The 24372-nt window shown below is 39.6% G+C and overlaps 3 protein-coding genes across 8 annotated transcripts; 2 read left to right on the top strand and 1 right to left on the bottom strand.

The window, feature by feature from the left end:
• Positions 1-134: 134 nt before the first annotated feature.
• On the bottom strand, positions 135-18562 carry LOC108966063. The gene is made up of 10 exons (XM_018928787.1): positions 18271-18562; positions 17609-18199; positions 10556-10869; positions 10092-10497; positions 9704-9894; positions 8105-8447; positions 7427-8043; positions 563-5839; positions 361-493; positions 135-307 (listed from the first exon to the last, which is right to left on the bottom strand). The coding sequence occupies exons 1-10, from the start codon at positions 18413-18415 to the stop codon at positions 231-233; spliced, it is 8094 nt and encodes a 2697-aa protein (XP_018784332.1). The 5' UTR covers positions 18416-18562; the 3' UTR covers positions 135-230.
• Positions 8802-17434, top strand: LOC108966064. 4 transcript variants are annotated; one of them, XM_018928791.1, is made up of 6 exons: positions 11574-11903; positions 12549-12849; positions 12916-13045; positions 13205-13781; positions 13845-15953; positions 16014-17434. In XM_018928791.1, the coding sequence occupies exons 2-6, from the start codon at positions 12659-12661 to the stop codon at positions 17165-17167; spliced, it is 4161 nt and encodes a 1386-aa protein (XP_018784336.1). In that variant the 5' UTR covers positions 11574-11903; positions 12549-12658; the 3' UTR covers positions 17168-17434. The 4 variants fall into 4 exon arrangements, with proteins under 4 accessions (XP_018784337.1, XP_018784336.1, XP_018784334.1 ...); XM_018928789.1 differs by having other exon boundaries at positions 13205-14027; positions 14082-15953; XM_018928788.1 differs by having other exon boundaries at positions 13205-15953.
• A 359-nt stretch (positions 18563-18921) lies between the features above and the next one.
• Positions 18922-23592, top strand: LOC108966073 (exportin-5). Of its 3 annotated transcripts, none has more exons than XM_018928806.1 (3): positions 18922-19318; positions 19421-23178; positions 23260-23592. In XM_018928806.1, the coding sequence occupies exon 2, from the start codon at positions 19443-19445 to the stop codon at positions 23136-23138; it is 3696 nt and encodes a 1231-aa protein (XP_018784351.1). In that variant the 5' UTR covers positions 18922-19318; positions 19421-19442; the 3' UTR covers positions 23139-23178; positions 23260-23592. The 3 variants fall into 3 exon arrangements, with proteins under 3 accessions (XP_018784351.1, XP_018784353.1, XP_018784352.1); XM_018928808.1 differs by having other exon boundaries at positions 19389-23178; XM_018928807.1 differs by having other exon boundaries at positions 19369-23178.
• Positions 23593-24372: the final 780 nt, after the last annotated feature.

The raw sequence follows: 24372 nt of genomic DNA, 5'->3' as shown, positions 1-24372 counted from the left end.
ATAATAATAATGTTAAAAAGTAATATATGAAAACTAATACTTAAAAAATATATATTTGAGAAAAAAATTTACAACATCGTATATTTTTTAAATGCAAACGCAAAACATTAAAACTACTAATTTATATTTATTTGTTAGAATTTTTCCAATGATTATTCTGTTTATTGGTATTTTACTCAAATTTTACATTGCAACAACAAAAATATTAATTAATAAAAAAAGTATTGACCTTATGTACTGGGTTCTTCTTGTGATTTATATGCATTTTTCCTGGGCTGTCGAGATCGCTTCCTCCTCCCCGCTTCATCTACAAAATTTTATATTCAAACTTATGCTAATAAATTTTTAATATATACAGACCTTCGGCCTCATCTTCTTGAATGGTACTCAATGTCGTATTAGGCGAGTTTTTAGAATCTTTCGAGCGCCGCTTAGATGCGCGTTCACTACCAACTGAGCTCGCAACACTCAACAAATCATCGTCATTCTCCTCCTAATTAGAAGAAATGAGAAATAAAATTTCAATAAGAACAATAATCGATATTCGTATTCTTGTACGTACTTTGTCCTTGACCGAGCTTCGCGTCACACGGCGTTTCGGTGCACCAGAAACATTACTTAAGTGCGATGAAATCGATTCAACATCATCACTATCTGGCACGGTAGAACGCGAGCTGCGCCGCTTACTGACCCGCTTATTTGTGGGGGATGATATTGAATCACCACTACGCAAACCTTCAACGGTTGCATTTCTAATAAGTGCTGCCGACTTCTCCATTATAGCCAGTTGAGTGCGTGTCAAACGTCGCGCTGACGAGTATAATGCCGCTTCATTTGCAGTCTTATTGGACTTAGAAGTTTCGTCAGTTTCATGCTCGTGCTCTTCCAATGGTTGTGTTTCATCTAGATTTTCCGTATTAACACTCATTCTTCGCGTTGTGCGCCGCAGGCTTCGAGGTGTACCAACTTCGGTAGTAGACTCTCCTTCTGCCGCAGCAGCGGGTGCAGCAGCTGCTATATTACTGTGTCGTGTACGCCTGCTGCTCGGTGTAGTTGGTTGCTCAGAAACGCTGCTTGATACTGAAGAACGACGTTTTCGTTTCGCTTGTGACGCCTGTTCACCACCGCTCACGATGGAAGAATCCAATTCGCTCTCGACCGAGTTCAATCGTAAACGTGAACGTGTACGCGCCGATGGCGAGTCCACCACAGATGTATTTTCGTTGATGGCATCGAGCAAATTTGAACGACGCCGAGTAACAATTGTGGCCGGCGGTGGTACTGAAGTTCCGCGTCCAGTCCGCACAGGCGTACTACTTTTTGCCATTTCATCGACATCATGTGGTACTGATACTCCCCGACTGCTGCGACGAGTGCGCGGCGTACCAGGCTGGGTAGCGCTCTCTTCATTGGCTTGTACTGAGCTAGCGCGAGGGCGACGTCGACTTTCACTTATATTTGGCGTATGTGCCGCCGCTTCTTGTACTTGTTGTTCAGTGGTCTGCGGTGGCATTGAAATACCACGTGTATGACGACGCGGGGTACTAACCTCGTCAAGCGGCGCGTTAATCCTTGATTCCACCTGAGCTGGGGGTACAGAAGTGCCACGAAGGCTGTAAGGGTTATGCGTAGGAGTGGACGATAGCTTTTCTGTCTCATTTCCTTCCAACCGTGAGCTTATGCGTGAACGTTTAAAAGAAACCGTTTCATTTGATATTTGCGTTGAATTTAAAGACTTTTCTGGGGGCTCGGGGGATTCGCGTGTTGTTTTTTGTTTTTCAACATGCGGCATTTGGCCATCTTGTTTTTCTTCGAGCTGCTGGGCTTTTGCACCTTGTGCTGCTTGTGTTGATTTTTGTTGACTTTCATCTTCTGATAGCAGAGTTGTGTTTTCATGTTTAGTAGTATCTGTATCCTTTATATTATCCTTCTCTACCGACGAAGACATACATGATTCAGTAGTCTTGTTTGTTGCGTTCACCTCCACTTCCGTTAATTCAGCCTCACTGAGGTCTTCTTCTACTTGCAGTTTAATTTGCTCCTCCTCATCCTCTAATTCCTCTCTTCCTTCTTCATTTACTGCGTCAGGGACTGGAGCCTCAAATATTGCTGCTTCTTGTTGTATTTCCTCAGTCTTTTCAGCATTTTCAGAGCCAGCTGGTATAGCTACTTCGACTTTAGGTTCGTCGCCGCTTCTCAACTCATCGACTCGGTTTTCAGCAACCTTAGCTATTTGCTTTACGATTCCGGCAGAAGTGCTGGCTACTTCATCTGCTCTCTCCGTTTCCACCAAGTCTTTAGCTTCAATGCTTTCATTTGTTGTTTCAGCGTCGCAGTAAAAAACATCGTCACCAAGATCTTCATAAACTTCTTTCGAGCTTGCATTATAAGCACTCACTTTCAACTCCTCAATTAAAATCTCGCCGTCATTCTGTGCAATTATGCTCTTGCTGAAGTATGAAGAAGCCAGCTCTAGGTTGGCAGGGGATAGTCGCTGTTCTCCGTCGTTGGACTCCTCAAATATAACAGTTTCGCGCAATTTTAACTCTTCATAATCAGCACAGCTGGAAGCGGCATCCTCAACGACAATGCGGCTTTCACTCTCCACTGATTCGCAAATGCTATGGAGAGTTGATTCTTCGCTGGCATCATGGCCAATTGGTATATTGCTTTCCTTTGGGTGCGTCACAGTTGCCGCTCCATGGTTTGCTTCACTTTCGAAATGCTTAATTTCATTATCAATTACAACGGATACAATTACTTCGGGCTCTCTCTGTGGTATTGGTTCCTCTGCGTTGTCCTCTTCTTCCTCGACTCTATTACCTGCGCTGCTGTTACTCTCTTCAATAATTTCTATAGACGAACTTGAATTCTCGGTCGCATCTTTGCTAAAGATCCGCTCTTGTTCTTCGTCATAATTTTCGTCTTCTTCTTCTCCATCGTCTCCATACTCGTCTTCGTCGTCATCGCTTTCAGAATCGGAGTCAAATGCTTGATCGCCATGTATATTCGGCGATGACGGAGCGGATGATAAGATAATAACGTCACTGTCACTATCGTTGGCGGCATGTTTAATTCTGTGCTTTTCCGCTGCCTCGATTTTATTTTCATAGAGACCAACCACTTCATTTGAATCTTCGCTATCATCAATATTCACATCTGTTTTATGCTGCTGCGTCGGCAATCCAAGTGCTGTTGCGTATAAGTCACTCTCTGTTGTAGCGGCGACTGAGGAAACATTTCCAGCTTGGACGCTCTGGCTTTGCTGCTCTTTATCACCGCTCGTATCGTTTTGTGTTTCCTCTATTGGCTCATCCATGTCCATCACTTCAACTGTTTCCATAACTTTCAAGATCGCTGCCTTATGCTTGTCGCTACCCACTTCTGGTTTTGTAGTGGACAGTGATTTCACATCGGCACTTGTAAATTCGTATGAACTCATGCCTAGCGTAGTATTGGTCTGTAAATGGTGTACGGCTTTTAGTTGCCCGAACTCGTTAGACGCCTTCAATGTCGAGGGCTTTGCGATTTTGTCCGGTTCTGTCGCAAATGCGCTTTCCTCCACACTGAAGCTACCAACCAATGTGCTGCATTCCGAGAGCTTCCCACGGTGTTCTTGTGGCTTTGGATCTTCAAAGTTGAATTTTGAATGTGTAGCTGCTATTTTCGATGACGAGCTGTATGGTGTAAAGTTACTGCTAGCCAAAGACATAATTGATGTGATTTGAAAACTCGGTTTTACCACATTACAAGTGCTGACGGTTTTTAAGACACTCGAAGAACCACTGCTCGATTGCTGATCAATGCTCGTTTGCTGCGTAGACTTTTGAATATCAGTTGCGTTTTCCTCCTTCTTCTCAGAATCGACTCTTTTCTCTTCTGTATGTACCTGTTTTTCCGGTGTACGACTTTGACTACGTTCGGCTGAGAGGCGTGGAAGTGGTTTACGTGGTTGTGGTCCACTAAAACGAAATAATTTCGAAGACGCCGTTTCGAAGGTTGAGCTAATTGATGTGCTAAGATGCGATGAAAGCGGTGAACGCACACTGTCCACTAGCAAAGAATTATTACGTGAGGACAAGGGTGAGTAGAAATCTTCATCGTCATACTCGTCTCCTCCGGAATTGTTATTACATTTAGATGCATTGGACTCCACAGAGACGGCACGTGTAACTGATTTGAGTTTTGCTGGAGAGTGTGGAACAGATGGTGGTCTCTCATGTCGCACCTCAATGAGCAATTCATCCACTGGATCGTCGTCGACCATTTCGATATCTTTTTGTGTTGATTCCTTCGGTTCTTCAGCTTTCCTAACAGGTGCTTCTTCACTTCTGGAAGGCTCTTCATCGTCTACCGCTGTTGTGGTTACTACCTGTCGTTTGTGGACAGCTTCATCGTGATCCTTATGAAATTTAATAGAAACGTTTTCTTCTTGTGGCATTGAAATGTCCCGTATCTTAGCTGGCGTGTCTTCTTCTTCCACTATATCAGTGGCCGGTAATCTGAATCGTAAATTTTTACTTTCGTCCATTGCTGGGTGCAATTCTCTGCGCGCACTTTGCGCACGCATACTTCTCTCTGGCGTATTACTGGTCTTCAGTATGCTGTGCAACTCCGAAGTGGCTGAAAAATTACCACGACTTTCATCCCAAGTCACCATATGTCGCCGCGGTGTACTCAGCGGCTGAATGAGATAATCCGTAGTAGCGACTACGGTCGGTTCACTCACTTTCGCCTGTGTATCGCCAGCGCCCTTCAAATCGAAACCGTGTGCTGTCAGCTGTTGTGCCGCTTTGTTCATCTGCATGAAGTGACCCAAGTCATCCACGATTTCCTGACCCAGCAAACGTCGACGTTTACGCGGTTGCGCAGTCGTATTCAACATAATATTCGGCAACTCTTCCGTCGCATCAGCTTGTTCTAACTCGCGCTCTACCAGCGTACGCTTTTCGGTCAGCCTGTACGGCTGCGGATATGAAACGCCAGTCTGCGCAGATAGCTCTAACGGTAAATGACAAGTGTCTACTTGTGGTTTACGCAGGAATGGCGCATTATTCGCACTTAGCAGTGAGTTAAGCGGCGCGTCACTGCGTTCACGGCGTTCATCATCAATTTCACCCCAATAATAAGTGGCAAAGTGTGCGCTCAAAGCGGAGCTATGGTAGATGCCACCTAGCAAATTATTGGCATTTTGCTTAATCAATTGGCAGCTTAGTGGCACAGGTGAACGATTGTCCGTTTCCTTTTTCTTGATTTTATTCTTAATGCGAAAGTAGACATCCGTCAAACCTTGTGTTACAGGCGCCATTGTTGTATTAAAGGCGGACAGCACCAAGTTTGGCGTGTCAGTGTTACCTGCAAAGCTACTCTCATTGCCGTAGTGACTTCGTAACGTCTTTGTACGCGACAGTTCATCCATATAGGAAACAGCTTCAATATATTTGGACTTTTGCAGCAGATAAACGAAATGCAAGTTTTCGGCGCCATGTGTTTTGCTGCTACGCAATATGCGCTGCACCAGTTGTCCTTCTCGCTCATTCAGTGCCAAATCTCGTATGACGCCGTACTTACCAGCGCAGAGACAACATTTGAAGAAGAGCTCCAACAGTGTGTCTTCCTGGTTTGTGCGCGCAAAATGAAAAGCTTCTGAAATGAGCTCATTTGCAAGCAGAGTCTTCAATTTGAGTACGGGCGAAATGAGTGTGGGACGTGCCTCGAGGATTCGCAAGGCAAAATGTGCGGCATTCTGCGTTAACAATGATTCGATGAGTAGTTCTAGCATCCACTGGCTATACGTTTGATTGTTGTTGAAGGGCGATATGAACTCGTCTACTGCGGGCTGAATGCGGTTGGAGAAAGGTGAAATAAAATTAATAATCCTATTTTCTTCTTATTGTTGTATCGGCTATCTAAAGCCCTATTTGGGTCTCAAAGTTAAATTAGTTGCGTGGCAACTCGAGCTCATCGCACTAAAAGGGAGTAGGTGAAGGTGTTAATGCCTCCAATGTGAACGGCGTTCAGTGCTTGTCTGAAACTAATTTCGTTCATAGTCTGATCAGCATGTCCTATGTTATCGACGTTATCAAGAAATTCCCTATTGATAGTCCCAGAAGGCGGATCGGTTCCAAGAAAATGGCTACAAGGATGATTTTTACGAAAGTAACCTGTTGTCTTTTTAACGGTTTCCTAGTCCCCGTTTGGGTGGTAAGGATAGAATGGATTGTCGTCGACGTCATCTAATGGAAGACCCAATAAACGTGCCGTTTCGACGGGGTCGGATCAAAGGAAGAGGGTTGTTAGGTGAGTGGGGGTTAGAAAGGCATGAAAAGAGTTTCGAGATGTAAAAGTTAAACAGTAGCGAAGAGAGCACACCATCCTGCGGAACCTTAATTCTTCTCACTTTTGAATTTTTAATAAGTGACGACCGCACAGGCAGCTCATGGTCCACCTCCTCAATCCTGGAGGGAGCGTAAACCTTTATATATTATTTGAAGAGTGGTCAGAGACAGGTTGAGTACGTTGATATGGTAGCTGACTCCTGTCGAGCCTATTTGCTGTAACATCAGCATGGGCAAATGGAATTTGACGATTTTGATTTTTTTAATTACACTCTGCACCTCCTCATCGGTGAAAGTAAGTGGTGCGCAGTCTTTTGGCATTTTGCGCAGCCGTCGAGTAACACATCGTTTGGCTTTGTCTACCGAAGGGTGAAGTGTGAATTGCCGGCTAAAATAGTTCGCGCACTTCTTCGGGTCCAAAGAGGCATGGCCATTGAATTGAATTTCAACTCGGTGATCATGTCTCTTCGGATTAAAGAAAGGATTGACAGTTATCGAAAGCTTGCTCACGCCGGTGGAGAGATTACAGGACTTCAACTGCCATTTTGTCCGCTTATGCTGGTTTACAATTTGACGAATCTTCAAATGAAGATCCCTTATTCGGGGATCACAGGGATCGACATGGCATAAAGTGTCGCGCTCAATAGCTAAAACGGCTGCTGATGCGAGCGGTAGCTGCTGCGATCACCTTGCGGAATCGACGTTCGCCAACGATTACATCCGTAAGAGTGGATAGAGCGGTGAAGATGTTCTCGGTAAATTCTGTGAAGCCGATTTAGCTTTGTTAAAGTTAACTAAGGTCCACAGAAATAAAGTCGGAAGGTTTCTCAATCGGAATAATTATAGGCAGATGGTCAATGCGAGCGTTAGCATAGGTACCCAGGTTATGTTATTCATCAGACCACCTAGGAAAATAACCTAGCAGACACTGCTTTAAGAGGAGTGCATCGTGTTTTGTAACCGGAAGGCGGCCATATCGGTTAATTTCATTGAACTCTTAGGTTATAACATTAATTTTAATTAAGTCTAAACGCCACAAAAAATATATTGGTTGACGGATTCGAAACCATTGCCGCCATTGCACTTACCTGAAATAAGCCATGGTCCAGATTCCAAAGCGATTGCACCGTCTTAATCAATGTGGCAGTTAGCTTGAAAACGCTTGGGAATTTTACAAAGCTCTCGACTATTTCTTTATGCGCCTGCTCGTCAATGGTCATGTGTAAGTCCAAAAAGAAGTACAACAAAATCGCACATTTACTTTCAAATTCTAGTTCAGGCACAAGCATAACGCGTAGCATTGCCTCTATGGATGGGGGTGGATACAAGCCAGTGCCACCATTCTCCAGCCAACACTCGCGCAAACCATCGCTCTTGCATTCGTGTGATATAAGTGCATCGATGAAAAGCAGACGACAACTTCCAGTCTTCTTTGAGATGAAATTTTCATTACTACGTGCGAAAAATTCACGTCTACGCGCATAGAGATTCTGCAGATCATCGTAGGGATATTGTATAGCGTTTGTGTTAGACTGGTTCGCCTTGTAGACAACTTTGTTCTTGCCATACGGTTTGTATAAGCTAAAATTATTACGATTTTGCTGCATTTCTGGTAGTAACCCAATGTTCAGCAACCAGAGCAACACATCTTGATACTCGGAAGCCATTTTTAATGATTTGTGCTGCGTTTCGAGCTTGTGGTAAACTGGTATAAATATATTAATTGCATTATATTTTGAATTTAATATTTTTGTTTTAATTCTCACCGTTTTCGGGTATATAGCGTTTGCCTGTGGTTAGTACCTCATTGAGTAAATCGCCTAGCCGTTTCAGCTGGCGAGTTAAAAAGCCCAACTCTTTCTGCTCACGTTGATCCAATGGAAAACCCGCAAAATCGAATAGACCCTTTGAAAGGTCATTGCAACGTGCCTTAATGTCGGTTGCTCGCTTCCAGATCCAATCGGTGAGTGTAGACAGCGAAATACCTGTGGTGGCCGTAAAGTTGCAACCCATGAAACTGCCATCTGCCCAACATTTAGCACAATCGCGAAGAAGACTGAAACAGTTGTGTTCCAAAGCGACTGATAGAATCGTCTCAAAGATAGCGAGCTACGAATACAGAAAAGATACTTTTAAATTAATAAATATACATGTTGGGGTTTTAAACTAGAATTATGCATTTTTTTATTATTATACCAGTTTTTATATCCTGAATAGAGAACCAACACTCAGGAGGAAACGAACAAATGTATAGATGATCAGCATGACGAGCTGAGTTGATTTATGCATGTCAGTCTCTCTATATATACTCATGCTAGTCCCTCATTTTTGAAAATATCGATGTAAAACACATTTTCTTACCAAGAAGCCCCTCATTTGTCGGAACCGTCAATATTTTTGAAGAAAAATTTAAACAAGCATACAACAACAATAACATAAAACACAAGCCAATTGCACCGATTATCTGCTGAATTGTATTAGGAGTAGTATGGGGCCGGTCACAGAGTCAGAAAAACAAAAACATGACTATACGCACAAAGTCAATGAAATGCAAAAATTTTTGCCTTACTTGGAACAACGTATTACAAATACAACATTACCAGAAGAAAACAACGAAGAATTGCAGAAATTGAAAATACTACAGCGAGTATTATGTGGACAAGAAGCTGTAGATGACAGGTATAAACAAATGCAACATGAAAACACGCTATTTTGATTACTATTACATCTTTTAATAAATATTACAGTTTGACACTTGAAGAACTGGACAAATATGCAGTGTTACTACACAACGATAAAACAAAAGCATTGGCGCCAATGAAGACGCCAACAGCGGCGTTTGATAGGAATAGTCATGGTGATAAGGTGTGTAAATGAAAAATATTGCAATTTATTTAATATGCAGAAGTATTTTATTTTTCTTACCAAGAAGCCCCTCATTTGTCGGAACCATCAATATGGGATCACTATCAAAATCAAAAGCCGATCAAAATCAAGCCCTTGTATGGAAACCTTTTTTATTTGACAGGATATCTTCACGAAATTTTTAATACATTATTGCGTAAGATAAAAATGTAGTATCCGAAAATATATTCAAATCGGACCAGTATAGCATCTAGCTGCTGTACAAACTAACCAATCAAAATCAAATTCCAAACTACTTCAGAGACATGTTTTGACTACAACAATAGTCAAATAAACTATTAAATAAGTGGGAGAAAAATGATGAATATATAGCTTTTCCTCGCTAATAAATTCATGATATAATATCTATCGATATCCTTATATCAAGATACCCAGGGTGACTGTTATCGTTAGATACGTTTGTGTGCTATTGAATGTTATTTAGTTTTAGTTTTACATACCCGCGAGAAAGTGGAATCCACATTAAGTTCTGAAAATTGCGGTAATAATCGTGTACGCAGAATCTCTCTAAAATACATATCCGGTTCAAGAAAAATACTCGAATTACTGGCACGCAACATATTGATGATTTTATTTTGTGCACCAATCCAGGTGTAGCCAAGTGAGCTATCCGGCAGTAAGAGTAGACAATCTGGAAGTATTAAGAAAAAAATATAATACAATTCGATATAAAAAAGTCTTAGGTATATACAATGTACATAGTCAGCGAAAGAGAGAGGGTGAGACCGAAAACAGTTCCTGTCAGGACCGTATTTTCTCTAACAATTCAGTTCAATCATCCCCGGACCTGGGTTTTTTTTCGGCCCTATACATAGTAATCATACTCACCGAAACTAAGCGAATTGGGATAGAAGTGCTCTTCAAAGCGCTGCAACGAATTGAAATGCGCCACAGTGCCAGGATTAAGAAAAGCGCTAAGCACACATTGCCGCCCACTCAACACGTAACCCGCTAAATAACTGGGACATTTCTGATTCGTAATACTAAATGGCATTTCCTCTTTATACCACTGATTCAAATCAAATATAAGTAACTTATTTTTCTCCTCTTGCGTGGAAAACCAGGTGAGCGCACATAGGCAATAACCATCTTCCTCTGTTTGTGTCGTATTTAGATTTACACCATTATTATGCATATTGGCGTTTTGAATTTTATTAATTGACTGGCAACCAATGGCAATACTTTTGCTGGTCTCCAACGGTAGTTGTAATCGTATTGTACTTGTTAGAAATGTCTAAAAAAAAAATAGCTGGTTTAAATCTGTTTACATTATTATATTACATTTTAGATACCTCGAAATAATAGAAACCATCCTTTTCCGCCACGCGTTTCTCATAAATTAGCGTATGCAATACCGCGGTCAAACTGTCGCCATCCTCGTGCATTGCCCACACATAAAGACAATGTCGTGGATCATCCAAAGGTTCTAGATAGGATAACTTTACTATTGGAGCGATTGCTTGTTGTGGGTGTGGCGTGGCTACGTGTATTATCTGCATTTCAGCCAAATCGTAAAAGGCCAAACGTCCATCTTCCAAACCAATGGCCAGACCCAGGGACAAGTCGATGGGCAGTAAGCATTGAACAGTGCAAGGTGTGTCGATGACTTTATAGAAAAAATGGGCAGAAGTGGTACTACTTCAATAAAGAGTTACGAATAAGTAAAACGTAAGGTATTATCCTAATGTAATAAGTTTATTAATTCTTAAAATTGTTGTAAAAAAATATATACATGTACATATATATTTGATACATTCATTTATATGTTATTTTTGAAAATTATTTTCCTATGTTTATTGTTACTTTTTCAATATGTGAAAAATTTTTACATAAATATAATAAATATATTACTCTAGGAGCATTTAAAAAAATATTTTTAATAATACTTCTCATTTTAACTTACGTCAACTCATCAAAACATAACTGGCATTTATTGCAAATGCAACCCTGAGGACAATTTTCATATTTTAATAGTGTGGCCTTTGTGCGTTTATGCAGCTACTACTTTGTAACAATACTAATACTACCTTATAAGAACACATTGTAAAATTTGTATATTAAACATTAAAAATCGTAGTAAGAGATAATTAATTAATTTAAATTAAAAAGAATATTATATTCACTTTTTTTTCAAATAAAATATTAAATTTATTTATTACAACAAAGAATTTTGAAAATAAAATTTCTACTACTTTTTAAATTTACTACTTTTTTCAAATACATTTTGCAATATGTACTATACTTTTTACAATGTAGCGCATTAAAGCACTGTCAGCGGCAAATTAATGAAAAAAATTGAGACTAGTGACAAAATTTGTGATTGTGCGTGCAGAGTGTAATGTAGTTGTTTTAACTTAAAAAAAATTAACACTTCAAGGTGTAAAATATAAAAAATTTAGCTCTACAAACAAGGCGTTCAACAATTCTAAGCTGTGTTGTTATAAAAAGTACGCATAGCGTACAAAAATATCCAAGCGTTGCCGCAGCGGTGCAGGAAAATTATATACGTATATTCAACAGTGGCGCCACTTCTAAGAGGGCATCATCAATTTCTACTATTATTTTGTTAGGGGATGCCTGGCTGATAGTGGCGGCAGTGCGACAATAACCGACCATGCCAGAAGCTACAAAGTTGTAAAGGTGTGTTTCTATGAATTTTTATACGCGTTGTTGCTGCTGCGATTCTGCGTGTGTGTTAAAAATTTATATTTTTCTCTGTGAGAAGCCAAACTGCTGGGTCCAATATTAAAAAAGTCGATATTTTGCGTTATGTTAGACATCGACAATGATAAATAAAATATTTAAAACACGTTTTTAATTGCGGAAATTTTGACATCAAAAGCAAACTTAAATTTTTTTATTTTCATCATTTATTTTTTGAAGTTTTTTTTTTGGAAAATTTACTGATATATGTATTTTATGTGAATGATTTTATCTACATATATTTTTTCTTAACTAAATGAAAACAAAAATATAAAATATTTGGTTATGTTTATGTAGAAAAGAATAGTATGTATTTGTAAACTCGGCTATAACCGGTGTCTAGGCCAATATAGAACAAAAAAGGATTAAGTATTCGCCCTGCATGCGCACAGCACATGAAGTCACACAAACATTTGCAAATGACCCAGCAGTTTGGCTTCGAAAACAAACAATTAAAATGGCAGACAATTTCTCACTACAATTTAGACTTACTTTCTTCATTACATTTAAAAAACAGTTTCAAAGCTATACCTAATAATGAAAATATTAAAACAAATTTTTTTCACTAATTACGCTTTCAAGTGTTCACGTAAAAACTTTGGCATATTTTTGAAGAAAAATTTAAACAAGCATACACACATAAAACACAAGCCAATTGTACCGATTATCTGCTGAATTGTATTAGGAGTAGTATGGGGCCGGTCACAGAGTCAGAAAAACAAAAACATGACTATACGCACAAAGTCAATGAAATGCAAAAATKTTTGCCYTACTTGGAACAACGTATTACAAATACAACATTACMAGAAGAAAACAACGAAGAATTGCAGAAACTGAGAATACTACAGCGAGTATTACGTGGACAAGAAGCTGTAGATGACAGGTATAAACAAATGCAACATGGAAACGCTATTTTGATTACTATTACATCTTTTAATAAATATTACAGTTTGACACTTGAAGAACTGGACAAATATGCAGTGTTACTACACAACGATAAAACAAAATCATTGGCGCCGGCGCTGACGTTGACGTTGACGCCAACAGCGGCGTTTGATAGGAATAGTCATGGTGATAAGGTGTGTAAATGAAAAATATTGCAATTTATTTAATATGCAGAAGTATTTTAAATTTTTTACACAAGCAATAATTTAAGAAAATATACAATCGATATATAATTTAGTTCAAATATTTATAATAGCTATTCAAGAATTTTAATTTTGTATGGCACATTACAGACCATCACTTTGAGCCAGGCAGAGAAGTGTGGACATAAGAATGGGAAAAATACGGCCAGTAAGGAAAATGTGGAGACTTCCGAGCTCACTTCCTCCGAAACAACTACAAATGAAGTTGAAAATAAAGTACCAGTGAATGAAGAAAGTTTAATTCAAACTCAGGATAAATGTAAAAAAAATAATGAAGCAACCGGCAAGGAAAATAAATGCTGTGAAGCCTTTGATACAGTTAACAAAAATATTGAAAATGTTGATGAAACGTTGCAAAACCAAAATAAAAGTAAATCAAAATTTTTTGAAGAAGACACTCTAACTGTAGCACATGAGAAGCCAATAAAAGAATATGCGTCAGAAAGTGCTGAATTGACAAATGATTGCGCGAAATTCGATGAAACTGGCGAAAATACGTTAAATAATAAGGAAACTGATGTTTTGAAGCCTAAAGCTATCAGTAAATTAGAAACCTCCGATACATTTAATAAAATTAAGGAAATCGTTAAAGAAAGTGGAGAAGGGGAAAATCCAATTGAACACAAGAAACTTATAACGGAAGACGTTGAAGAATTGGAATATGAAGGTATTGAATTAATAAAAATTCCTGAAGAAACTGTAGAAAATGAAATGATTTTACCTGACTCAGCTGATGAAGAAGAATATGTGGGACACAATAGTGATGATGAGGAAGATAAGGAAAGTAAGAATGCCGAAGATGCGGGTATTGAGGGAGAAGAGGAGCTTATCAACTGTGGAGTTCAAAACATTGTCGACAAAATTCAAGACGAAAACAAGACGAAAGCAGAACAACAAGTGCAATGTGGCAAGGGTAAGCATAACAATACGGAAATTTTGAAGGAACCACTTGTAAATGATAACGAAGATAGTACATTTGAACAAGCGCAACCAACGGTCGACGAAAGCAGCGATACGCCTACATGTAGCACAGAGGAAAATACTTCTTTACATGTAGAGTTCGCAATAGAAATTCACACCCAGATAGATAATGCACCAGAGTTGGAAGAAATAACCCATATTGACGATCCACTTGGACAAGTGGACAGCACACTAGAAGCGGTAAATCTGCAAATAAGTCCGGGAGCCGACGCACCGTCTACTGTAAATAGTGTAAAAGTTTCTCAAGCTGTTTTTTCCGGCGTTAAAAATGTATTCACAAGCCCGGACGATAATGATGATGACGATGTAGAAATCATTGAATCGCGCAATTCACCTATTTGTTTGGATACAGACGATGAAGACGATACGCAAGTCGGTAAGCTGCTTGTCGACCCTACACCGAATACAACTATAACTCAAAAGTTTAATGACAAGATAAATGCTAACAAAGAAAAACGCATTCAAGGAAACAAAACAACTTCACAATTGCCTCCCACAATTAAAACAACTAAATCTATCACAGAGACCATAAACCTACTCGACAGTTCCGATGAGGACGAGGTGAACAGCAGCAACGCAAATCGACGTAGCAATCGTCGTATCATCATGCCAACAGTTACCAGATCGGTTAAAATATCGGCGGTTACTGCAGGCAAAAAGCGCACACTATTGCCAATGTCACAAGCGCCGAAATCACTAAAAGTTAATAAAGTTTGTACGCGTGGTTCAACTACTACAGCTGGTCGCACATTGCCCTCCAATACAACCGCGGCTGATGGAGGTGTTCAAAACACAACTAGGAGTGTTATACTTTTCCCGCCTACCTTCAAGCCTACACCTCAGTCAAACTTTTTAAATGCAGTAAATTTACTACCGGCCGCTGCTACCACAGGCGATAATCCGCCCGCTTTCGCCGCAACACTTTCAAACAAAAATATTATCATACCAAATGCTTTCTATGCTAACCGACGGACTACCAACTCTAAGGAGGAAGAGGATGACGCATCTACACAGGGCACCTCATCGACATCGACAGGTTCTAAAACGTCGCCAATACTGATTACACAACAACTAGGGCGCAGAGTATATCGCGAATGGTTGGAAGAATTCATCGAGAATTTTGCCGACCCGCAACAGATTGTTTCACACTCGTGCCTAGTACTACTGCAAACTGCACTCAAGTACAAAGTATTCTTGCGCATCAAAGACCTGCGCATTGCCCTTAATAACAAAGCCTATACATCCAATGGTACTGCGGACGCTCAGCTTAGGCGTGAAATGTACAATGCATTTTACTTGAATGACTGTCGATTATCGGGAGAAGGTATGCGTTTTTGTACAGCCGCATGTACACAAATTGGCAACAATGTCACACTAATGACAGATGCGCGTACCGGTCGTATAACGCTGCGCACGAGCAGGTATGAAGAGCTGGTAGCCAAATATGGCGGTACCAACGACGTGATAGATGATAAGAAGAAACGAAATAAGTATGATGAGGAATACACACCAGCCAAATACTACGAAAAAAAAGTGGAAGAAAGTAATACTGGACAGGGAGAACGACGGAAATCGTTGCGACAACACCGTACACGTTGTTACGATGAAACCTTTTTATATGAGCCAGAGGAAGCGGATGATGATGAAACGCCTACCGCTGAGAAGAAAGCTGCCACTGACAAACGGAGACAAGATGAGCAAATGATGGCTTTGGTGCAGCGTAAGGCGGAAGAGAAACGTCTGGAGGCGAAACGACAACGTGAGCAACAAGTCAAATCCTTTGAAAGTGCCTACTTAGAAATGTTTGCCAAATCATTGCGTGGGAAAAATGGGAAAACAGCAGCTGCAATGACTAGTGGTAAATTTAAATGTGAACTATATAAAAAAATATTATAAATAAAAATAAATTCTTTTTCAGGTGTTTCGTCGCAAAGTCGCAGTAAAAATGTTTTCACTGATTTCACAAGTACCTCCACCAATAGTCAAATTGTCATCGATGACGACGATGAACAGGGCCTTGAAGATGACGAACCACGCTCACATCGTATATACAAAGTAGTACCAACCCGTTTATTAGCTGCACCGAAACACACCGAAAGGCCCACTATCGTCATTGAGGATGAAGATGCGCCCCGACCGAAACGTGGACGACCGCGCAAGCAGGATCTCACCAATGTAAAAATGCAACCAAAGCAAAGTGACCCAGAGCTAATTACATGCGATAGTACATCTGGTGATTCGACTAGCATTGATGATGAACTACTAATTCAACCGGATGAAAAAGTGCCTAAAAATGTTGACGCTAATTGGCATGCAGGCAGCGATTGGTGCAAGATTTGTAATAAACGTTTTCCACGCACAGTATCGCACTACGTCAATGAACATCCGGATAGTGAAGTGTTCATTTCACGTCTACCAAAAGCAGTTTTGGCACGCGTGCGGAAACAAGGCGGCCAAATTCTGGAGATGCGTCCTTACATGAATGGCCAGGAACAATATGCAGCAGAATGTGTATTTTGCAATAAGACATGCTGCTTCAAGATACCATATTGGTATCAACATTTTTCGATGCATACTGGCGAATACGCCTTTCGTTGCAGTGGTTGCAATACACGCAAAACAACCCGTTCCGCAATGATGGGACACATAAATCAACCTTGTAGAAAACGTGGAAAACTACTCGAAGACTATATATATAATGCACGCGCCAGACAAATTGAAATGCGTGTTTGTAAGATATGTAATTATATGCAGTTAAATCGTCGTAATGTGATGAAACATTTACGCACTCAGCATGGTCTAACGCCGTTACCGGCAAAACATATCTACAGTGTAATCTTACTGCGCTTACCTCACACGGAAATGGACAAAGTTCACGTGGATAACGAGTTGATGGATCTAAGCAGCGGTGCCGATGAAAACAGTAGTCAGATGGCAATGACTTTTAATTACGATAATTTCAACGATGTGGACCAGACCGGATTCTGGGACGATGGCGATCCGGATCCGGATGACTTGTCCTACATGATTTGCGGCATGTTAGACGTGGAGCTTAAGCATAGTGACGAATAAACGCTGAATGTTAAAATCATTACTTTATCATATCAACATCTCATCGCGTTCTGGTTTATATTCATATATGGTCATATGCCATTGAACTTTTAATTTCACTTGAATTTTTTGTTTACTTACAAATTTTGTTTTTTTAATTAGTTGACTTTATCTGCTATTAATAGTTTGTAGATTTAGAAGATCTACACGCAGTTTAACATATAGAATTTAAGGTACTTTGACTTCCTAAAGTAGCATTATTATTTTTGTTTTTTTCTCCTATGTTTAAATAACACAAATTAAACAAGTAAAATTTACTGTTTAAATGATTTAAGTTTAAAAAATAAATGAAATTTGTGTGGCTTATTTTAAGCTTAATAAATATTAAGAAATATTTTTTAATAATAGTGGTTTAAATATAATTTGGATAAATGTTCTATGCAGTAATTTTTTAAGACTTACCCTCTACTTGTAATCCAAAGTGTACACCATCATTACGCGCACGTTGAAAAGACCGATGTATCTCGGTAAGCGGCAAATTATAATCCGATATCTGACATTCCGTAATTTCATTAGTCAATTGTCTATATGGCCCTTTCATACGCTCATCATATGCGTTCAATATTTTGTTGATATTCAAATCCAATAATAAAATAACACCTTCCTCACTGCCAACGGCAAGGCAACCATCGAAATTTTGCAATAGCGACCGTCGACAACAATTTTCACTTATAAAAGCTGCGGTGGTTATATGTAGTGGCAGTTCTATGCAGCTCAGCACTCGACTATGCTCTATGGAATATATTGCTATAAAGCTACAACCCCGTCCGGATGTACGAAAACATTCCAAACATACAGCCAAAAGAACATTATCGTTATTATGCGGAAATAATTCCTCTACACATCGAATATAACAGCTGTCATAGCCTTGCGTTTCCAAAAACCTATAGGTAGCAATTGTTTGTCCAGTACGTAGCGCTCTAATTTCTAATTCATCGCCATTAGACAGCCAACACCATGTACCGCGTTTTATAATACCTCCTTGTTGTGGCGCTGTATGGTGTGTAGAAACAATGGTTAACAGCTGCATCAGGACACTATAACAAGTTCAATGCAATATTTACCTGAACAAGCTTCTTCAGACACTACGTCGCTATCGTTCTGTTCCAACTGTTTTTGCTCTTGATGATGTGCAGTGCACGGATGTGGCACTCGCGACGAGAATTTGACAGTGCGTCCGCCATCTACTGCTATTTCGTACCACTCCATATGTAACAACTTCACAATTTATTTATCTCAATTTAAACTATGCGAATTAATGCAAACCTTATTACTTTTAAAAGATTCTTGTTAAAAAAATTTATCTTCAGCCGCGCTGATTTCATATGGAATTTATGTTTTTTACTCCTATTTCGTATTCCGTGCCGGCTGTGTATGTTCAATGATCGTATACATTTCAAATGACATTTCAGATTGGCGGTACAAAATACGGGGTTGCTTACCACAGAAACTTTTTTGTATTGAAAAATGTAAACATATTTAAAATTCTAAGAGAGTAACAAATAATGCATAAAATTTGTGAAATAGTGCATAAATTTAATTAATGCTAACATTTTATCAAAGCGATGTCACGATTAAATTTTTATACTGATATTATTATAAACCTCTATTGCCATTCTGCAGCTGTCAAGATACAACTACGAGTTGCGTATGTGTCAAAAGGGAGTAGTCCTTTATCGACATTTCTATCACTTTCAAACCCTGTATTCCACAAGGTGAGACAGGCTTGCTGTGTTCTTCTGCATAAAAATTTTTCAACAAATTAATTTAGCACATTTGTTTTAAAGTCTGATCTCTTTTATGAAAAATTTATCAAAGAGACTTTTTGCATGAAAAAGATGTTGTACTAAATCACACGTTGAAGGTTAAATTCATTTGAATAAATAACAAAGTACGCCGGCGAAGGATTTGTAGCAGGTACACCCGCAAAGGTAAAAGGAAGGAAAATCAAAGAATATAAAAGGCGGCGGCGTGGTGGTGAGGAAGGAGTATCCGAAAGACGAAATTCGCATACCGCACATATCAGGCATTTCCATACAGTTTCAAAGGGAAACCAACTTTTGCAAAGGTTGTATGTGTGTGGTGTGCCGATATACAAGACTTGAAATATCTGTGAGTATATATGAAATTCTAAAAGACAGTTGCAGCATGCATTAATTTAGTGGTTAATACGTGTTCTAAGATCAGTTGAAAATAAGTAATTGATCATTGAAGGTGGCGGATACGAGAGACTAAAATGACACAACGTGGAAATGTAGCTGCCCTTGGGGAAGAGCTTGCCCAGGCTGTGGAGTTAATAATGCGCCCAGATACAGCTCAGCAGTCACGTATGGAAGCATACATGGCTTGTGAAAGATTTAAAGAGGAATCGCCTTTATGTGCTCAAGTTGGGCTTTATTTAGCCAGCGGACAACAATTTGGTCAAAACGTGAAACACTTTGGTCTACAATTAATGGAATACACTATTAAATTTAAGTGGAATAGCATTTCGCATGAAGAAAAACTCTTCATAAAGGAGAACGCTATGAAACTTTTACACTTTGGCGTAGGCCCAGCGGAAGATGTGAGTTTAGCGCATTTGAAAGATGCGGTATCACGTATTATTGTGGAAATGATAAAACGAGAATGGCCACAGCAATGGACAACACTACTATCTGAATTATCCGATGCTTGCAATAAAGGTGAACCTCAAACTGAACTAGTGCTTTTGGTTTTTCTTCGTCTGGTTGAAGATGTTGCATTACTTCAGACAATTGAATCAAACCAACGGCGTAAGGATATGTATCAGGCGTTAACGAATAACATGAACGACATATTCGAATTTTTCCAACGACTTATAGAATTGCATGTTACGAAATTCCGCGAAGTTACTGCCGTAGGCAACTTTCAAAAAGCGAATGCCCATGGACGAGTGGTGGAAGTGGTATTACTCACACTAACTGGATTCGTGGAATGGGTTTCGATGAACCATATAACTTCAAATAATTGTAAACTACTGCAAATACTTTGCATTTTGTTAAACGATAAAGCATTCCAATGTAATGCAGCCGAATGCCTCTCACAAATCACTAATCGCAAAGGTCAGGTGAAAGAACGAAAACCGCTGCTGATGTTGTTCGGCGAAGAACCAATGCGTTACATTTTTACGGCAAGTCAAATGCTTCCAGATGCTGCCAACGCTACCGCTTTGGAGCAAAATCACAACTTTTTAAAGAAACTTCTAAATATGCTGAGTGGTTTGGGCCAACAAATGGTTATACTTTGGGGTAAGGAAGATGGCAACATACAGCGACCACCAAATTTTGAAATATTTCTCGAATGTTTACTATTACTTTCAAGCCATCATTCCCTTACCGTTGCGCATGGTGCCACACTTATTTGGAATGTGTTGTTAAAACACGACGCCATTTCCAAAGATGCTACCGTGATTCCTTACATTCCAAAATTGATAGCCGTTATAGGTCCGCGTATTATCAAAACTTTATACCCCATCTCACGAACTCTACCCACTACAGTTTCGACAGCAGCATACATTTGCTTAGAATATGATAGCGAAGAGGAATTCGCCGTTTTCTACTACCGCTGCCGCACCGACTTTCTGGAGGTTTTTCGTCAAGCAACGCTTATTCAGCCTATCGTTACATTTACATATTGTGAACAGTGGCTCAATGCACGTTTGTCCAAAGCACATACTGAACGAAACAACGTAAATTGTTCTGTTCAAGACCCTGTCTACATGGAATGGGAGGCGTTGGTATGTGTTATTGATGGTGTTCTTAGTCGTATACTGCTGGTGTCGGAGCGGCCATCAGTACAATCGGGTTTGCGTTTACTTGAGGAATGTCTGAAAGTAGAAACCAGCAATCCATTGATACTATCCATACTGCTTTCGTGTATTTCAGCGCTTTTCGTATTCCTTAGTATGTCGTCGTGTCAGATAACGCCAAATAATTGCGTAGCCATGAGTGGCGTATCTTTGTTGCCACGTGTGCTGGAGCGTATATTCCAAGCACTTGTTTTTCGTGATTCCACCGAACCGAATATAGACACGACACGAGCGCAAGCCACTAAAAATTTACGACGTCATGCCGCCTCGTTGATGGTAAAGCTGGGTCACAAGTATCCGCTGCTACTGTTACCGGTTTTCGATCAGATCGACTCACATGTACGGGTACTGCTTGAAGATCCACGGCAAGCGATTAATAAAATGGAACGTACTACGCTACAGGAGGCGCTTTTGTTGATATCAAACCACTTTTGCGATTACGAGCGACAGACTGTATTTGTGGCAAACATAATGAAGGACACACTACCACATTGGCCAACATTTGCAGAGGTTTTCAAATCGCCGTACACGTTTATACAGTTCGTGGGACTGGATAAACCAGCGGTAACGCCAATTCAATCAGATCCCCTCAGTTTGAATCGGGGCCACATGCTGGACGCTCTAAACGTTGTATTGGCTGTTATTAAACGTTGCACTTGGCCTGACGATCCAGATCGTGCGTCTCGTGGTGGTTTCGTAGTTGGCTTCACAGAGCTGGGAAATCCCATTTGCCGCAATCCAGCCACACCGCATGTCATTCCGCTGCTTCCACACATACTTGCGTTAATGCGTGTGCTCAACGAGCTCTATCGTCCGCAAGCAATGGCTTTGCTTTCGGAGGAATTTCGCAATGTCTACACGATGTTGGAGCATGAGAAAAAGATGTTGTTGGGGGTGTGTACACCGCCCGCCGATCCGCTTGATCCAAACGTAAAAAAGATGACTAGTACCGTGGACCGTATACAGCAATTTATGACATTGCTATATGAGAGTTGTTATCACATGATGGGCTCAGCGGGTCCCTCTCTCGGTCGTGATCTTTATCAACTACAAGGCATTGCTGACGCGTTAATTAACAGCGTGTTCGCATCGTTGGAAGATGTGCCTGACTATCGGCTGCGTCCCATTGTGCGCGTATTTTTTAAACCGTTTGTGTATTCTTGCCCACCCGCCTTCTACGACTCGGTGCTAGTGCCAATATTTGCACATTTAGCGCCATTTATGTGCTATCACCTGATGCAGCGCTGGACATACATATCTTCGTTGTACGAATCGGGTCAATTGAATGAGGAGTCAAATGACACGCAAGAGGTGCTGGAAGATATGCTGAATCGTTCTTTGACACGTGAATATTTGGACGTACTGAAAATTGCGCTTGTTGGTGCTGGCACTGACGGTGTTCACGCAGCTGCAAACATAACAGACGTTGCTATGGAACCGGAGGAGCACTCTATGGATGGCACAACACAATCACGTGCAGCACAATCGGCATTGCTGTCCGATATTATCAGTGACTTGGGCGCTAAACTATTACGCAACGACGCTACGAGCAACTACATACTAATGACACTGATGGCCGCGTTATCTTGGCAAGACGGCGCTTGCAGTATGAAAGCAGTAAATGTAATAGCGCCAGTAATGCGTTTCTTGGCGACCAGCGAGATACAGTTAATGGATCAAAACAAAGCAACGACCGCATTCCAAGCAGTGCTACAGGGCCTACAGGTGCATGGCATGCATGATGCCAATCAAGCAGGTCTTATAACGCTCGGTGTACAATTCTATGAGCTGCTACGCCCCAAATTTCCTATACTCAGCGAATTGTTACGTAATATACCAAACGTAAATGCGGCGGATATACAAAAATTCGATGAAAAAGTAAGCGTGGCACCTTTGAAAGGCAACAAAGTGGACAAAGCTAAGAAAGATCTGTTCAAAAAGATGACCGCGCGCCTGGTGGGACGTAGCGTAAATCAAATGTTCAGCCGGCAAATCGAAATTCTGAATCTGCCACCAATGCAGGCGCGTGCGCCTAAACCCAACACAGACATTGTCGATATAACGCAAAACTCGGGCATAACACAGCTATTCCGCACAGAAAAGTGACCATCGGCGAAAGCAGCTTTGCATGCAACTAATGAAAAACGTACGTATTAAAACAAGTATTATTTTTTTGCGTGAAATAAAAATATAAAAAATATTTAAACATTTCTTTTTTTATTTTTAGCTTGAATTTAAAGACTTTGATGTATGTATGTATAAAATGCTTATGCCGCTCAGAGACTGCGCTACAAATGGATATTTGGTCAAACAATCTATATTAAGTGCATAACCAATAGGGAAAAATAGAAGCTGGTGCAGCGTAGATTAATACAAAAATATACATACACACTTATATACAACTTGGTGGGGAAGTAAGAGGCCGTTTGGAAATGCGCTAACGCGAAATTCCATCAACTATACCACAAAGTGTAGAACGAAATTACTTATTTACCTAGCTACATATGAAATAATTTATAAATTATATATGTAAATGAATATATATGTATGTATATATACATAAATGATGTTTTTATTTAATTTTCAGTTTTAAAATTGTTTCTATTTGCGAAAATTTGCACTGTTTTTTATGGATATTTTAAAATATTATGTAAGTGATTCTTTAAATATTTTTATTAAGATATTATGAAACGAAGTGAAGTATGAACGAAATAAACGAATTACGTCTAAGCCGAGTGAAGCTTGAATGGTAGATAAAACTTGTTTGGTAATTTGAAAGGAAAAGGCTGAGATATAGCCTCGGATTGGCAAGTAGTTATCAAGCTAATGTCTCTAAATAAACTAAAGCGTATGTTATAGTCGCAAATACGCACGTGATACATAAGACCAGTTACTGCGTTTTATGTATACGTATTGTTAGGTTTATCTTTATGTTGCAGAAGAAATAATAAAAAATTATCGTTATTGAGAAATCAAAATTATTTATTTTTTTACACAGCATAGCTATGTATATAAAAAACTATTATGCCCGCTATATTTATTAGATTTATGCGTTGGTTTTGTTATGAATGATATTACAAGTATAAAAAGAAAAATTGTTAAAATTTAGAAAATAGATATGGCAATTTGTTTTGTTTAACGTTTCTTTAAAATATACCGTTATATTTAAAATAAAATAAAAAATTAAGAAATAATAAATATGATGCTGCGAAGGAAATAATCAGGCAAGCATATGAATTTCGTATTTTTAAGTTATTTATATGTATACTTAAATTAAGTCTTAAATTCAACAACATAAATATAAAACTTCATAATGAAGCAGTTTTTTGTTTCTAGGCTT

This window comes from Bactrocera latifrons, unplaced genomic scaffold, assembly GCF_001853355.1.
Source record: "Bactrocera latifrons isolate USDA-ARS-PBARC rearing strain unplaced genomic scaffold, ASM185335v1 scaffold_154, whole genome shotgun sequence".
NCBI lineage: Eukaryota > Metazoa > Arthropoda > Insecta > Diptera > Tephritidae > Bactrocera > Bactrocera latifrons.
Note: the sequence above shows the minus strand (reverse complement) of the source record. Positions and strands in the feature narration are given on the sequence as shown.

Coding starts and splice junctions, on each gene's coding strand:
- LOC108966063 (XM_018928787.1), bottom strand. CDS start 18,415: ATGGAGTGGTACGAAATAGCAGTAGATGGCGGACGCACTGTCAAATTC. Junction 10,870..17,608: donor CTTTGGATTACAAGTAGAGG/GTAAGTCTTAAA, acceptor TTTTCTATAAAG/TCATCGACACACCTTGCACT. Junction 9,895..10,091: donor TCCCAATTCGCTTAGTTTCG/GTGAGTATGATT, acceptor TAATACTTCCAG/ATTGTCTACTCTTACTGCCG.
- LOC108966073 (XM_018928806.1), top strand. CDS start 19,443: ATGACACAACGTGGAAATGTAGCTGCCCTTGGGGAAGAGCTTGCCCAG.
- LOC108966064 (XM_018928792.1), top strand. CDS start 8,827: ATGGGGCCGGTCACAGAGTCAGAAAAACAAAAACATGACTATACGCAC. Junction 13,046..13,204: donor GGAATAGTCATGGTGATAAG/GTGTGTAAATGA, acceptor GGCACATTACAG/ACCATCACTTTGAGCCAGGC. Junction 15,954..16,013: donor AGCAGCTGCAATGACTAGTG/GTAAATTTAAAT, acceptor ATTCTTTTTCAG/GTGTTTCGTCGCAAAGTCGC.